Source organism: Mauremys reevesii, linkage group 1, assembly GCF_016161935.1.
Source record: "Mauremys reevesii isolate NIE-2019 linkage group 1, ASM1616193v1, whole genome shotgun sequence".
In the NCBI taxonomy this organism is placed as follows: domain Eukaryota; kingdom Metazoa; phylum Chordata; order Testudines; family Geoemydidae; genus Mauremys; species Mauremys reevesii.
Genome location: NC_052623.1, coordinates 118,187,450 through 118,204,102, shown reverse-complemented (window position 1 = coordinate 118,204,102; position 16,653 = coordinate 118,187,450). Strand labels below are relative to the sequence as shown.

Sequence of the window (16,653 nt, the reverse complement as noted above, 5' to 3'; positions counted from 1 at the left end):
TAATAAAACCAATTTATTCAACTGTATTTACAGCATATTTGCATATTAATATGTAAGTCCATATTAAAAATTATTAAAGCCTCTTTCCCCAACAAAAATATGACTAGGGTCTAACTAGACTGTATCAGACACCTTCATTACAACTGGGATTTTCAAATACAGATGTGTGACTGTATGAGGCCATCAGTTTCCACTGAGTTTATTACTTTAGACACAGCAAAACAATAGGAACTAGCAACAGGCCAGTACTTAAATTGGTTTTATGACAACAATACAGCAGAACGTGGTGGCGGGATGGGCCAGGGGAGACAAAAAGTGCATCAAAAGCCAACAATTTGTAGCGCACAGAACAAGTTCATAATGTGATCCTGTGGAACAGATTTCAGAAGAAATGAGGACATGCTGCAGCTAACAATCGATATGCATTTTTTTCTTGAGAATAAGCTGCATCATGCCAGTCTCTTCTCTACATGGCTACAACACTGTATAGTCTCTTCATCAAGCATTCTAGAGACAGACAATATCCGACTCCTGAATAAAAGGGTCTCTCCCCGCCACACCATGTTTATAAGCAACACATTCAGTGCAAATTTAAGTTTCCTTAAAAAACATTAGTCTGCCCCGTATTCATCCTTTCTGTGAAGAAAAGGCTTATTTTCTTTCAGAAGGTAGATTTTTTTTCTTACTATACACAGAAGAGCCTACTCTTGCGTGTCTCTACTTCTGATAGTTAATATTTTCTTTGCTGTCTACATTCATAAAGATCAGCAGATGAGTGGCCATATTTCACATTTATTGAAATCTTCCCATTAGTCCCAGGATAATCTCTTCATCTTGATTTACTGTTAAAGTAGCTGCACTTGGCTCTTTATCCAGCACGTTTTCCAAGGAGTAAGTCATGGAAACTAGTGCAACCTGGAACATAGTTCAAGTTTGACTGTGATGGGTCATGTTAGGATTAATGAGTCTCTTTGCGGCGCAATGGGTGTGAACCATACCACCATTTGGGTATCTCACGAATGCAGGCTCACAGAAAGGACTTTGGCACACCTGGCAGAGCTTTTTGTCCGAAAGAATAATTGGGCTTCCTTTTAGTTTAACCTATAAATAGGAGGAAAAAAAACATGAATCCAATATCACTGCAAATCAGGAAGGGAACTAAAAACAAACAACATAACAAATCAGGTTGTTTATAAGACAGTGTCCATTAAAGCTTTTCACATTACAGCTACATTAGCTGAACGGTACTGAGTGGAAAGACCTGGGTCACTTGATTGGAATTTATAAAGCCCAATTACATGGATTATTTAAATTAACTTGGACTAATTTTGCATATTAACAGCAGTTTGTAGTAACTATTTCATGTTTCCTCCTAATTAATACTTTAAAAAAAAAAGACACTTGCTTCAAATCCTGACGCTCCCCTAGTAACTATGTGGAATGTATAGCAAGTTTTGCACGTGTATGTTACTCAGTTTCCCCGGAGGTGTATTAGCCCATGGATTCTTGTCTCAAATCAGATTCTGTAGGTCAATTTGTTAACTCTCTCAATTAAATGGACATAAGACCAAATTGGAAGCGTTAAGTAATATAACTCTGAGCAGGGATGGAAGGTAGTTTCTCAAGTGAACATTGTGCTTACAGAAGTGATCCAGTAGGCTTGAGTTGGGGTGTGTGCCGTGCAAATGTTACCACGCAATTCTATCCAATACATCTCAATCCTGATTAGAGTTCTGAGTTTCTCAAAGCGAGCATGCTAATCATGAAAAAAACCAAACACAAAAGGTGGCAAGATGTGCACAACACATGCATTAGTCTGGGAACACCAAATTCTTTCACTTGCAACCTAAACAAAGTACATTAAGCTAGCCACTACTCTACTCAGGCCCAACACCATCCCCTTTTCAAGGGAAAATGAAATTGTTTTTGTCACAATGTTTTGAAATTTAACCCTGGGTAGAGTTGGGCAGTATCAGAACTGGAGGTATGACCAGAGGAAAAAATAATTTTGGATAACTGAAGAAAACTAAGGGAAGGGTTTCTTCCCTCAGGAATCAACTACCTTAATTTATAGAAAAATTTTTTAAAAATCCATGTATTTGAATTATAACAAAGAAAGCAATACACCCACCTTGTCATGTTTATAAATTAAGTTTTCAGCTTTTGCTAACCCAAGTGTAATTTGAGTCATTCTTTTTGTATGAATGCTTTCCCTCATTGCTCCGGTCAGGAATGGGGAGAGGAGCTGTACTGACCAGCTGTCAGGCACAAGCTGTAAGACACGGGCTGCATCAAATTCAGCAGCATGATTATTCAAGAGATCTACAGCAGCCATGACCAGTTCACAGTCCGAAGAGTCTGGATTTAGATAAACCAAGAGCAACATATGGAAAAGCCTTTGCCGGTATGGTAGATCTTTACTCTCAGAGCTCCATATGCAGTAATCTTCAGCAGCAGAAAAGTCCTTTAATTCGTGGACTAGGATATGCAAAGCTTTGTCATGTTCTTCCAATTTCCCATATAGTATTGCTCTTTCCATATGAAGATCTGTCCCCTTGATTTTATCTGTCAAATGAGAATCAATTTAAGACAGTGCTCTGTTCAATAAAGGGCATTATTTGCTCCCCCAGAAGGAATCAAAACTTAAGGGAAAAAAACAAATAGCAAAATACTGCTATCTAGGTGACAAAAAGTCAGCGTCATTCTACGTACTTTATCTGAAAATAAGTATATTTTCTATAAATCTACCTTGTGGGCTCAGTGCACCTCAGTCCATATTGTGAACTGTGAAAAGCACAACAAGTCAGTACATTTCTCAGCCTCCCTTCAAATACTGGAATCTTTCAAGTCCAAAAAGAAAACAGTATGTTGAGCAAATGTCCCTTTTCTGAAAGAGACCATACAAATACTAATCCCAGAACTGTGTTCCAGCTGCCAAAACATTAAGTGTTAACACCTGGCAGAGAAGGGGGATAATTTAATCCATCTATAAATCTCTTAAGGAGGGAAATCTTAATTTTCGGTAAATGTTTTTTACAGTAAGTAGGTGCAGCACAACTGCAGAAATTTAATGGAAACAAGTAATTACCTTCCAAAATATGCTGCTTTATTTTCAGTTGGGAAAACACTAGTGTGCATTTTGAACCACCACATAAGATTAAGCCAAAAGGTGGTTAAGCCTACTTTAGTTCACTACCAATTTATTCCATGTTCATGTAAAATTCCAAAACAGCAATTCAGTGTTTCCAATTTTAGGTATTGAAAAAGTTAGCAGCTCTTTGCTCTGAAATGTAAGATTTTAAAGGGGATCATTTATACATTACTACCTTTATCATTGGTTAGGCTTTAACCTACACGTTAACATCTTCAGTGACTGGCACGGTCATATTTGTCTGCTAAATGCCAGGTGCACGTGTGGTGCAACATAAAAAGGGATCGCTCAGGTTGATAAGGAGTGACTAGGGCAAGGGTCTGCAACCTCTGGCACACGGGTCGCCAGGGCAAGCACCCTGGCGGGCCGGGCCAGTTTGTTTACCCGCTGTGTCGGCAGGTTCGGCCAATCGCACTTCCCACTGGCTGTGGTTCGCCGTCTCAGGCCAATGGGGGCGGTAAGCCGCGGCCAGAACATCCCTCACCCACGCCGCTTCCCGCCACCCCCACTGGCCTGGGACGATGAACTGCGGCCAGTGGGAGCCGTGATCGGCCAAATCTGCCGACGCAGCAGGTAAACAAACTGGCCCGGCCCACCAGGGTGCTTACCCTGGTGAGCTGCGTGCCAGAGGTTGCCGACCCCTGGACTAGGATATGTAATTTCAGTTGCTATTAAACAGTAACAGCCAGTTCAGTGTATTGGTAAGCAGACTGAGCTCAAATATTCTATTTTTGTTTTAGGTTTATGAGCAGACTCAGTTTGGTGGCACTGGAAACCACAATGCTTTCTCCATGTAACAGGTATAGCACAGATAAAAGGCAATAAAAGTCTCCCTCCCTTCAGTGGGCCTCAAACCTGTTCCATCTCCATACCTACCCAGGTCTCAGCAGAAGCTGTTAAAGGAGAATACTGTCTTTCATTTATAACAGGGTAAAAATACTTATCTTACCTAAAATAAAATGAACTCTATAAAAGTCAGATTTCTGAAGAAGACTGTGTAGCTTAGTCTGTGTTTCAGTGAATTCTGCACAATTGTCTGTGGTCACAGATTTTAGTTGCAGCACTGCCTCCAAATACAACACAGCTAAGTGGGTATGATACTTTTCCTTCTGCAGGCATAAAGGACAAGATTAATTCAAAACGTACAAAAATGCAATTACAAGACAAAGACAATCCACCTGCCCCAAATTAAACAGCAATTAGTCTTTACAGGATATTTAGTGTAAGTACACTGATGTGTGCAGTAAATATTGCCCAATAAATTGAACAATTTTTTAATCTTATAGACTGTTCTCCAGAAGACTTTAGTAAGTTCTGTCCCGTCAATCAATGATTCTTCTAGTCCTGTATACAATCTGATGGTTGATAGACTCTGGTCCATTAGAGTAGAAACTATATCCCTTATATGTATCCTAATATTACAGCAGATATTCCAGTTATATAAAATGTCAAATCCTTATTTTACTCCTATTGAGGTCTTGGCCTCAATGGTTTCTTGCAACAATGAGCTCCACAGGTGATTTGTTTGTATAAAAAAATTCCCTTCATCAGTTTTATTTTTGCTGCCTTCCAATTTCGTTGGGCAACCCTTGGTCTAGTACTTTGAGAGTATGAAAAAGAGCACCTGACCTTCTTGATAATAGTTTTAACATATCCTTCTGTCATATCCTTTTATATCTCCCTCCTCTGTAATTGAATAGTTTTAATCTAATTAGTTTCTCTTAATTTTTAAGTCTGTTCACTGGACGTTTTCTATTTCTATGATATACTTTTGGAGGTAAGGCCACCAGAATCAGATAAAGTACTTAATCTGAGGGTATGCCAAAGTTTATATAATGGCATAACGTTTTCAGCATTACTCACTATACCCTACGTAGTAAAACTTAAATCTGATAATTTTTGAACAACCATTACTGAGGAAAGGTTTTCACTGAAATGGTCCACAATGACTCTTAGGACTGAGTGGCAATAATTAATTTAGAACCCAGAGTATATAAGTAGTTGAAATGGTTTCTTCTCACATGCATACCCGTGCATTATCTCAAACTATGTAATAACAGAGTCAGTAATCTGGTGACAGTGGTTTACCTAGAAATATTCAGGACATCAGTTGAATGCCAGTACTTCATGGAAACAAGTATGCTCATTAGCATGGTCAGGGCTGCTTCCAATGCAGGATTTTAGTGAATGGTGGGAAGATGAAACCACCCACTTAACAAAACTTCACATTCTTGGGGTAACAGTTCAAGTTGGAGAATTGGGCACCAGAAATCCTGGCTCCCCCACCTGCATCATTGCTTTGCTTTGCTTTATCTGGGTCAAATCAAATCACTTTCCCTTTGTGTCTCAGTGTAACACCATTTACCTGCCTCAGGAGGTTTTGCTTCACTTTTAAGATCTGTTGTATAGTGCTGCTGTGTACTGATAAAAGGCTACTGTGTTCCAATCTGAGGGCTGTTGGATGTCAGTGCCGGGTAAACGATTCCTGTATATGCAATTTCTAAAGTGCTCTGTGATCTTACAAGTGGGCTAAATGACTTAAGTTGTGTTCCTCTAGCTCTTTACACAGGGATTGAAGAACATGCCTGCCTCTGAAATATTGAAATTGTGAAGTTAAAAGAAACACCATCCAAGTGTAACACGATTAGCAATTATTGCTCAACCATTTTTTTTTTTTAATGACCTTGCCTACAGTAGAACTTTTTAGATCTTTAATTCCCTCTGGTTGCAAGTCTACTGGTGGAAGCACACACAAGCTCAGGCCAGTATAGCACCATGATGTTTAACTCTTGTGCTAAAAGCACTTACACCTTTCCACAATACAGCTTCCACTGGTGCAGGTGTACCAATTGGAATTAAGAGTTTAAAAAAATATATATCTTAGTAGACAACTTTCCCTCCAGTCTGGTCTGTATGTTGCTTATTAAAGTAAGGAACTCCTTGTAACAGGAAACGTATCTGTTTATTCACCATTCTTCATGTCTACTGTACTATGCACATGACTAGCATCATATAAATAATAAATGAGGCTACGACTTTGTCACAGAGGTTGCAGAAGTCATGGAATCTGTGAGTTACAAAGACCCCTGTGACCTCAGCCCACATGCAGCTGGAAGCTGCAGGAAGCTCCGAGCCATGGGGAGAGAGGGACCCTGGAGCTCCGTGTCCCCACAGGTGCTGGGGGGCCCCAGAGTTCCCAGGGGCTTCCATATTTTTAGTAAAAGTCAGGGACAGGTCACAGACAAAGAAAATTCATGGAAGCCCATGACCGGTCCCTGACTTTTACTAAAAATATCCCTGACAAAGTCTTAGCCTTAGTAATAGATGGCACTTCCATAGCTTCTTCCATCTGAAGATTTCAAAGTACTTCCCATAAATGATTTAAGCCTCACTGATGAGGCAGGAAAGCATACCTTTGTCCAGAGATGGAGAAAGTGTCAGAGAGGTTAAGTGACTTGCACAATATTACAGAAGCACAATGTTGCAGAACTGGGAATAGAAGCCAGATCTCCTTATTCCCATGGTTACACTCTAGCCATAAGATCATCCTCTCTTTCTCTGCCTTCTGGGTAAACTTAAAACCCACTGTACAAAATATTCAAATTTGCCCAGTTTTTATGAAGCCTAATTGTACTTCAGGCTCTCCATCTGAGGTATCCCCGTTTGTACACTGAATCAACCTTTTTTGTGGTATTTCTGAAGAGCTTACCTCTATTTTTCTATCCAAGACTAGGTACTCCAGATATTTAACAAGTGACTTGGGGTATTTGTTAAGGCAGTCCATGACGTTATCTGGATTAAAGCTGGCTTGGTCTTCCAAAGGCCTTTTCGTAAAAATCTGTACTCCAACCTATAACAAGTTAGTTGCATTGAGGAAATCAGACAACATCTTTATTTTTTGTTTTAAGCACTCAGTTTTTTGTTAATGATTAAATTAAGAAATCAAATACAAAATATTCAGAACACACACTATGCAAAAATAATGGATTAACAAAACATACTGAACTGGGCTGCTCAGTCACTGCTTCTTGATGCATCACATACCTACTGCCCCAATTCAGAATGGATACATTGCCCAATTTGTAAGCCTTTTGTGGTAGGGACCTTTTCAAACAAATATTTTTTCATTCTAGGACATGAATGTGAGAGAAGCATAACAAAAATATTAAATACCACAAAGGACAAGGCAAAAAAGAAAGTCAAAGGTCAGAATGTCAGCTCAGATTTTCAACCTTATCTCTGGATTCCTTTAAGAAATCTAATTAATAAGCTTTTATAATGGCTAAAATCAACAAGCTTTACTAATTGTGGCATTAAATACCATGCTTCTCATACTGTGACAGTACAGATCCATGAGGCTGGTTTCAGTATCAGTTAAGTCTACATGCTAAATAGTAGCTGGAATAAACAATGCCTTAATTCAGAAATAACTAGAACCTATTTAGATGGTAAATTCCATGGGACAAAGGCTGCTACTTGTGCATTTTCTAGCACAAGCATGCAGTTAGCACTTAGTCTGGAGTACTAAATACTCGTGGATATTACCGAAATGATGCACTTGGATTTTGGTAGATAAAGAGCATAAATCATCCAACTCCTGAAGCAGCATAGGAGTTGCCAAGAGAAAAAGGTTGCTTACCCCACTTTCCCACACACGTCACCACCACCACAGCCCTTTAGAGCAATGGAATACTACCAGTATTGAACTACTAACATGTGCCATCAGCTTGTGTTTTAATCTTCATACACAAAAAACATCCTTAACATGAAGCAAAACTCCAATATAAACCTCCTTTAGCATACAAAATGTCATTTCTTCAATTGTTTAAGATGACAGCTTAATATTGTTTTAAAATCTATTGTTCACAGTAGACATCTGCAAATTCTAAAATGAAGCACTTTCATCAAACAAATTAGATAGGTGATAGTCGAGACTGAAAGATTTAGAGGGGTAGGAAACACGAAAGGGAAGTGATGAATCATTACATTTTACCAAGAATTTTTTTTCCTATAACTGTTTTTAGAAGGGATACAATCACAAACCTCCTCACTTTTCTGTAAAACCCATTCAGCATACTTCCACACTAGTTTTTGGTCTGAGCAGAAAGTAAGGAAGTCTACTATATACTCATAGAGGTCCGAACGTGTAGAATCGTGAACGTCTCCATTAACTATTTTCACCCATAACTGAAACAGAAAAAGTGTGTAAGAATTAAACTTCTTAGGAGTTTGCCTTTAATATACTTAACATCTTATACTAAGTCTACTGCTCAATTAAAAAATTACAGCAACAATTGTACATCTTTCCCTGGTTGTTGGTTCCTATCGAGTTCAGTGCATGCACATGTGCACACACTCTCTCTCTCTCTCCCCCCCCTATCCTAGTCCCTAATGGTTAGAGATTAGTTTAAATCCTGAAGCACGGAGGTTTAATATCCCTTTAAAATGTGTTAGCACTAACTCTGGATATCCCTTTTTGATTGTTTGTTGCTAAAGTTCTTGGCCTCAGTGACTTGCACAGTCTAATTATATGCAAGGAAATATTTTTTCATAGTATCAGTTTGGAATTTGCTCTCTTTGCTCTAAAGTTACATTCAGCTTCTGGTTTCTACTTGAATCCTGCTCTTAATATTCTAGCACAGATTCAAAATAATTTAATCAGACAGCAATTTCGCAAAAAGCAACTTTATTTTCTTTCATGCTCATTTTGTTCCTAAATGCAGAACTGTATTAGTTTGCCTAGCAGCTGCAATCAACTTACCACATTTACAGGTGTTCATACAAGTTTGTCAGAACCAGGCTAAGTAGCTGGCAGACACTATTTCAAGGGAATCGGGGGTGCTGGAATAATTTTTATAGTGAGGGTGCTAAGAGCCATTGAACCAAACTGGAAACCATGTGTATAATGGCAATCCCTTCAGCCATGGGTGTGGCAGCACCTCCAGTTCCAGCACCTATCCGGTGCATTACTGGGTTAAGAAGTTATATGCTGAATGATTTTGCTCACACTACACCACCTCATTTCTGCACCAAGGACCTGACCAATCTTACCATTAACTTTTATGGGCATTGATTAAGACTCTGAAGAGGAAATACTATAGAACATAGGAAAAAACTTCTTAAATGAATAAATATGCCTGTGAAATATTGGAACAGTTTGTTGATGCACAATTAAACACCACAGCATATCCAGAGGCTTCTTTTCTGCCCAGGATCACTCAGGTGACTACCTGCCTCATTTACTTACATATATTTGACTAAGTCAAAGTTTATTGAAATCTAGAAAACAACCATATCCCAAGAAAACAGAAAAACACAAGCTACTGAAGGGACTATCTTCTAAAGAAATTACCAAGATAGTTCTTCAGTATGAGAGGTTCCTGTCAGAGACTGAGAACATTTTAATGTTTCTAGTTGAAGATGCACAGATATGATCACAACAGTAACTAGGGTACATACACACACTTGTGATTTTTATGTCCATTAAAACCCATCATAATTCTGGCTAAGAATTATTAAGGTATAGAAGTTTATCTTGAAAATACAGCTTTTTTAAATCATGTATGTGGCTTTGTATTTCTCTAACGTTTTAACTAGTCTGAGGAATTAGGTTTTAAGAGAAAGTTCATCCTGCTGTGGATATATGCCAATTTTGAAATTAGAAGTTACCTAGACACATTTTCGGGGTGGTTTATGAACGAACTAACAAAAGTTTTATTATACCATCTTGATTAAATACTAATTTGTCATTCTAACCTGAAGTGCTGCAGCATCTTGACCATTGTAGTGATACAGGAGTCCAAGTGCAAAATACCTGTATTTTAAAAAATGTATGAACATTTAAGTTCTTAGATCCTCTTCATCAGTTTAAATATGGTACAAATTGCAAAGGATAAAGAGCAGTGGTTTACTGTCTTCATACATTTCATGCTTTCCTTCATTTTAGAATTCACCTATCCACAAAGTTCTATATTAAGTATCAGTGGAGTAATTCTAATTCATTAACAGCTGTCCTTCAACCAAAATCTTTTTTTCACACTATAGTATTTATAAAATTCTACCTCCTCTTTAAAAAAAATCTGATATTATTTACTGCAATGTAGACTAGTGTCAAGACACAGCAATACGCAGTTCTGAACAAGAGTCTCCCATGTTCTAAAATTTGTTCTATTACAGTATGGTTTCCCATTGTTTCCATTATAATGCCTCTCTATTTCCATGGGTTTAAAATTCTACTTTTCATATTTATTCCAACTAAAGTTAGTCATGTAAAGTCTTTGTCATCAAGTGGATTTGTTGGACAACTGAAACAGTAAAACACTCTTAAATCCAATGAAAATCACAACTGAAACTCCCAATCCAGCCTATCCTATGTTATACTATTGTGTAATATATTTTTGGAGGTCTGAGAGGGAAAAAATAGAGCAAGGTGCAGACACATTGCTTAAAGTTAGTTTTCACACTTTTTCTGTGTACATTTAATGTATACAGTTTTCTGAACATTGCTGTATGTCAACCACTTGATTCTCTACTTTTTTATTCTCTTCTGGATCCTCCCCCCTTCTAAGGTATTCCAAAATAAACCCCTTTGAGGCTCTCATAACTGTTCTTCCTTTCTCAATTCAGTGGAAGCACCAGCAGGAAAACCAATATCAGATTTCAGAATTCAAACATTAAGTTTCTGACCAGTGAATAAACTAGTAGTTTTAAAGTTAACTACTAAATAATTTAACTATGGGCTTAATTAGAATTCAACTTAAAAGTAGTTTTGTTCATGTACTAAGTAGTTCTGTTCATGTACTTTTCTCCCAGCACAAGACATCTCAACAACAAAGAAACATTTTATTCTTATTGTTCCACTTTTAATTGTCACATTGTGTCTCAGATCACATGGGGTCATACCAGTTACCCTATCCTTTGTTCAATACTGTACAAGTCATTTAGTTTTAACTACTACTTAGGGTTGCCAGGTGTTCGGTTTTCGACAAACACCCGTTCAAAAAGGGGCACTGCTGACCCAGCCATTAGAAGTCCGGTCGGTGGCGCAGTGGGGATCTGGGGCTAAGGCCGGCTCCCTAGTTCCATGCGGCCCTCGGAAGCGGCCACCAGGTCCCTAGAGGCCGCAGAGATCTGGCATCCGCTTCCTGAGAAGCTCGGTAAGCGCTGCCGGGACCCCGCACCTCCCCTTGCACCCTAACCCCCTGGCCCAGCCTGGAGCCCACTCCTGCACCCCAACCCCCTGCCCCAGTCTGGTGAAAGTGACTGAGGGTGGGGAAGAGTGAGCGATGGAAGGAGGGAGGAATGGAGCGAGCGGGGGCAGGGCCTTGAAGAAGGGGAACGGGTGTTCGCTTTTGTGTGATTAGAAAGTTGGCAACCCTACTACTACTACAAAGTATCAAATGACGGCTGAGGTCCTGTAAGCCTAGAAACACCTAGGGACCAGGCAATCAAACAGTTTCCTAACCTCAAGGGGAATTTTTCCCCCCCAAAGTTTTCTTTTCATAATTAACAAGTTTGAAAATGAAGTTCAAATCGTACTTGCCTGAACCAGCATAAAATTGCTGGCTTGCAAGCTCCCTACACACAGCTCTGCCAATGCACCTCAAGTTTGAGCTTCAACTCCACTCAGACATTCCAGTCCATCTCTTAAAACAAATAGTCAAATATGCTGTTTTGCCATTTGTGCACACACCAACACCACAAACTAAAGTAAGCCTCATCTGACTGGGACATCTAGAGAAATGGATTCAAATCCTTAAGTGACTGGTAAATGTACAGACCAAAAATAAAACATTTCTCCCACTCCCACCCCAGAGTTGGTGATCTATTTAATGAAATGTCTCACTTTTTGTGTTTCTCCAGCCAGGCAGCACTGTCTGTTAGAAGACAGAAATTCTCTGAGACCAGTAGATCCAGAAGGCTTTCATGATTAGCCTCTGCATACAGCTTGAGCAAAGCTGTATCAATGTCTTCCTTATAGCCATTAGCAACTTCAGTGCTGCGGATTTCATTCAAATAACTCATGAGGAATCGTTTGCACTTAGTCATCTTCTCCTGGTCCCCTTGGGTCAGCTGGTTTAAATCAGCATACTCATGAAGAGGCGGATGAGACCGTATGAATGAAGAGGAAGTAGGCAACAGGAAGGGGTAGAGAGAGATCAGCTCCCGGACATCCAGCTGGCCGCTTCTGCAATTACAGTGTCAAACTAAATGAAGCAAAAAAGAAAGAAAAAGTATACATAGGCACACAAAAAAAAAGCCATACTGAGGTTGTCTGCACACATGCTTTTCAGTACAAAGACACCATTTAAACTGTCAATTTTTGAAAGTTATTTTTATTCATCTTACTATCAGAGACATTTCCCCCAGAACAAGTCTGGGGATTTTTCTAGTTCTACAGGAGAACTCGTGTCATTCCACATAGGTGTCCCAGGGCATGAGAACTTCATGATTCAGGGTGACTAGTCAGGGGACGATCAGCTTTTCACTTCTTAGTAACTGGTATGAACCTCTCTCAGGTAAGTACTGACAAATTAACATCCGACAGCTGTGGCCAAAGTGAAATTAGTTGGTGGCCCCAGTCCAGCTCTTAGGGGACTGCTACTTTATATTATTTGTGCTGGTCTCTGGACGCATTCAACTATCCTCTCATACAGGGCCTACCAGTACAGTATGTGTTCTGTAGATAAAGGTGACTTGTCCTATGGACAGCCCACCTGGCACCTTTCATCAGCAACTAAATTTGCTCTTCTTTAAAAAGACAGAGAACCTCAGGCAGACCTCTATGCTTTAAAAGAAATGTCGTATGTGGAATGGAGAGGATGGTTGCCAACTTATGGCAAAAAGATTCAAGAAAACAAAAGACTGATTAAATGAATAGCTATTTATAAATACACAACTATCTGTTGTGTACGGCAGACTAAGTATAGACCTTTAGAGTGTTAAAGCCCACCTGTGTTACAATGAATGAATTACCAATGTTGAAAGTGTTGCCTGTGCTAACAGAAGCCTTGTTTTCCTTCAAGATGCTCCTTCAGCCAAGGCTGAAAATATTCCTGAAGGATATTTTGAGAGTAAAATGTCTGGCAAGGAGAAGAAGTTACTGCATATGTTCAGATTTGTAGAGCACCTCAAGATGTCTAAAACATCAGTCTGATTTATATTGTTAAGGTTTCAATGCCTGGGACAGTAGTCCGATTTGGACACAAGTTTAAACAAAGCTAATATTCACAGAGCAGATCCAGAAAGTGTAGAAAAGTCTCTCAGAAGACTGCACTAAGTTTTGAGGACCCAACTGAAGTAAATTAGAGTTGCAACCATTACTCATGAGATGACTGGACTTTTTTTTGTTTTGGTTTCCACACTTGCAGACACTCTACTGGACAGAACAGAAATACTGTAAACCTTCAGAGATGGAAGTAGAATGCTCCGAAAGAACAAGGGCTGCTAAGTCTCATGCTAAATTACTTCTCCCATCTTTTATCTTGTGAAGCAATGGAAGAAGTGTATTGATGTTTGAAGTACAGCAATCAGATACAGTTTCTGAAAACCTCAGCCATAACCTCATCCCCACCTCGGCCCCTTTTACTCCAGGGGAATTATGCACCAAAAAAATTAAAATTCTGCAAAATTCTACATATTTTGTCAAAATAATACAATATAATCACACCAGTTTCAATTATTTTGGTGATTTATTTCAAAACACCTGTCAGCAACTGTCTGTAACAATGCAGACAACAAAAAAGATTCAGGAAATATTTTTTTGACAAATAGATTCCTTACTAGGCATATTAACACAGAACTCTGAGGAGTAATAATTCATTTAAAATAGGACTGTTTATTAATCACAATTAAACCACATGATTAACTCAAAATTTAATTGTGATTAAAAAAATTAATTGCAATTTTAATCACACTGTTAAATAGAATACCTATTGAAATTAGATATTTTTGGATGTCTATATCAAATATATTGATTTCAATTGCAACAAAATACAAAGTGCACAGTGCTCACTATATTTATTACAAATATTTGCACTGTAAAATGACAAAAGAAATAGTATTTTTTCAGTTCACCTCATACAAGTACTGTAGTGCAATCTCTTTATTGTGAAAGTGCAACTTTCAAATGTAGATTTTTTTTTTGGTTACAAAACTGCACTCAAACAAAACAATGTAAAACTTTAGAGCCTACAAGTCCACTCAGTCCTACTTCTTGTTCAGCCAATCGCTAAAACAAACAAGTTTATTTACATTTACGAGAGAATGCTGCCTGCTTATTTATAACGTCACCTGAAAGTGAGAACAGGCAGTTGCATGGCATTGTTGTAGCTGGCACTGCAAGATATTTACATGCCAGACATGCTAAACATTTATATGCCCCTTCATGTTTCAGCCACCATTCCAGAGGACATGATACCATGCTAATAACACTCATTAAAAATTAATGCATTAATTTTGTGATTGAACTCATTGGGGGAGAACTGTATGTCTCTGGCTCTGTTTTACCCGCATTCTGCCATATATTCATGTTCTAGCAATTCCAGATAATGACCCAACACACTTTTGTTTTAAGAACACTTTCACAGCAGATTTGACAAAATGCAAAGAAGGTACCAATGTGAGATTTCTCAAAATAGCTAAAGCACTTGACCCAAGGTTTAAGAATCTGAAATGCTGTCCAAAATCGGAGAGAGACAAGGTGTGGAGCACGCTTTCAGAAGTCTTAAAAAAGAGCAACACTCAGATGCGGAAACTACAGAACCTGAACCACCAAAAAAGAAAATCAACCTTCTGCTGGTGGCATTTGACTCAGATGATGAGTGAACATGCATCGGTCCACTCTGCTTTGGATCGTTATTGAGTAAAACCAGTCATCAGCATGGACACATCCTCTGGAACGGTGGTAAATTGAATTACTTGTATTAGGTGAATGTAGTAACTGAAATTAATATTTGAAAATGTAGAGAATAGCCAAAAACATAGCTCTCATAAAACAGATAGTGGCTAGGGATTCTCGGAGCACCCAACTAAGGCTCAAAGTCCTTACTAAAGGTGACCATCTTCCAGTTGTCTCTTTGGGAGAGAACCCCCTTTCAATGTGACCATCATATCCCTTGCTATGATACCACCACAGCATCTACTTTTGGTATTTCTTAATGGCATTTTTTTGGCTCTTGCACCTTACGGTACTTAAGTGCATGCCTGCTCATATACTTGCCCTTGTCAGGGCATTCCCATTCATCCTTGATTATGTCTTCAAAAGAAGGGGGAAGCGAATTCCTGTCTCAGGATGAGATTTGAACGTATGGTATGTATACACTATAGGATTATTCCGATTTTACAGAAACCGTTTTTATAAAACAGATTGTATAAAGTCGAGTGCACGCGGCCACACTAAGCACATTAATTTGGCGGTGTGCGTCCATGTACCAAGGCTAGCGTCGATTTCCGGAGCGTTGCACTGTGGGTAGCTATCCCATAGTTCCCACAGTCTCCCCCGCCCATTGGAATTCTGGGTTGAGATCCCAATGCATGATGGGGCAAAAACAGTGTCGCAGGTGATTCTGGGTAAATGTCGTCACTCAATCCTTCCTCTGTGAAAGCAACGGCAGACAATCATTTCGCGCCCTTTTTCACCTGGATTGCCCTGGCAGACACCATAGCATGGCAACCATAGAGCCTGTTTTGCCTTTTGTCACTGTCACTGTATGTGTACTGGATGCTGCTGACAGAGGCGGTACTGCAGTGCTACACAGCAGCATTCGTTTACCTTTGCAAGGTAGCAGAGACGATTACCATCCCTATTGCACCGTCTGCCATTGTAAATTGGCGATGAGATGATGGTTATCAGTCATTTTGCACCGTTTGCATTTGGAAATTGGCGATGACTGTTATCAATCCTCTTGTACCGTCTGCTGCTGTCATGAGTGCTCCTGGCTGGCCTCGCTGAGGTCGGCCGGGGGCGCATGGACAAAAATGGGAACGACTCCCTGGGTCATTCCCTTCTTTCTGTTTTGTCTAAAAATAGAGTCAGTCCTGCCTAGAATATGGGGCAAGTGTACTAGAGAACCAGAGAGCACAGCCGCTCCGTGTCAGAGCCCCAGAGATCCCGCAGAAATGATGAGCTGCATGCCATTCTAGGGGGTGTCTCTGCAACAACCCCACCCATTGCTTCCCTCCTCCCCCAACCCTCCTGGGCTACCGTGGCAGTGTCCCCCCATTTGTGTGATGAAGTAATAAAGAATGCAGGAATAAACACTGACTTTTAGTGAGATAAAATGAGGGGGAGGCAGCCTCCAGCTGCTATGATAATCCAGGCAGTACAGAATCTTTTCTTTAGACATGAAAGGGGGGGCTGATGGAGCTCAGCCTCCAGTTGCTATGAGGAGGATGGTTACCAATCCTTTTGTCCATCTGCCGGGAATGACTGGGAGTCATTCCTATTTTTACCCAGGCGCCCCCGGCCGACCTCACCGAGGCCAGCCAGGAGCACTCACGGG

General features: G+C 39.7%; 1 protein-coding gene across 1 annotated transcript in view; it reads right to left on the bottom strand.

The window, feature by feature from the left end:
• TGFBRAP1 (transforming growth factor beta receptor associated protein 1) overlaps positions 1 to 16,653 on the bottom strand; it is a 57,167-nt gene continuing 40,514 nt past the window's right edge. The window contains exons 6-12 of the mRNA XM_039543061.1: positions 11,997 to 12,338; positions 9,908 to 9,965; positions 8,195 to 8,338; positions 6,861 to 7,001; positions 4,101 to 4,260; positions 2,132 to 2,565; positions 1 to 1,101 (exon numbers count right to left, since the gene is read on the bottom strand). Coding sequence (XP_039398995.1) covers positions 928 to 1,101; positions 2,132 to 2,565; positions 4,101 to 4,260; positions 6,861 to 7,001; positions 8,195 to 8,338; positions 9,908 to 9,965; positions 11,997 to 12,338 — 1,453 coding nt within the window. The 3' untranslated portion in view covers positions 1 to 927. The remainder of the gene's footprint in view (positions 1,102 to 2,131; positions 2,566 to 4,100; positions 4,261 to 6,860; positions 7,002 to 8,194; positions 8,339 to 9,907; positions 9,966 to 11,996; positions 12,339 to 16,653) is intronic.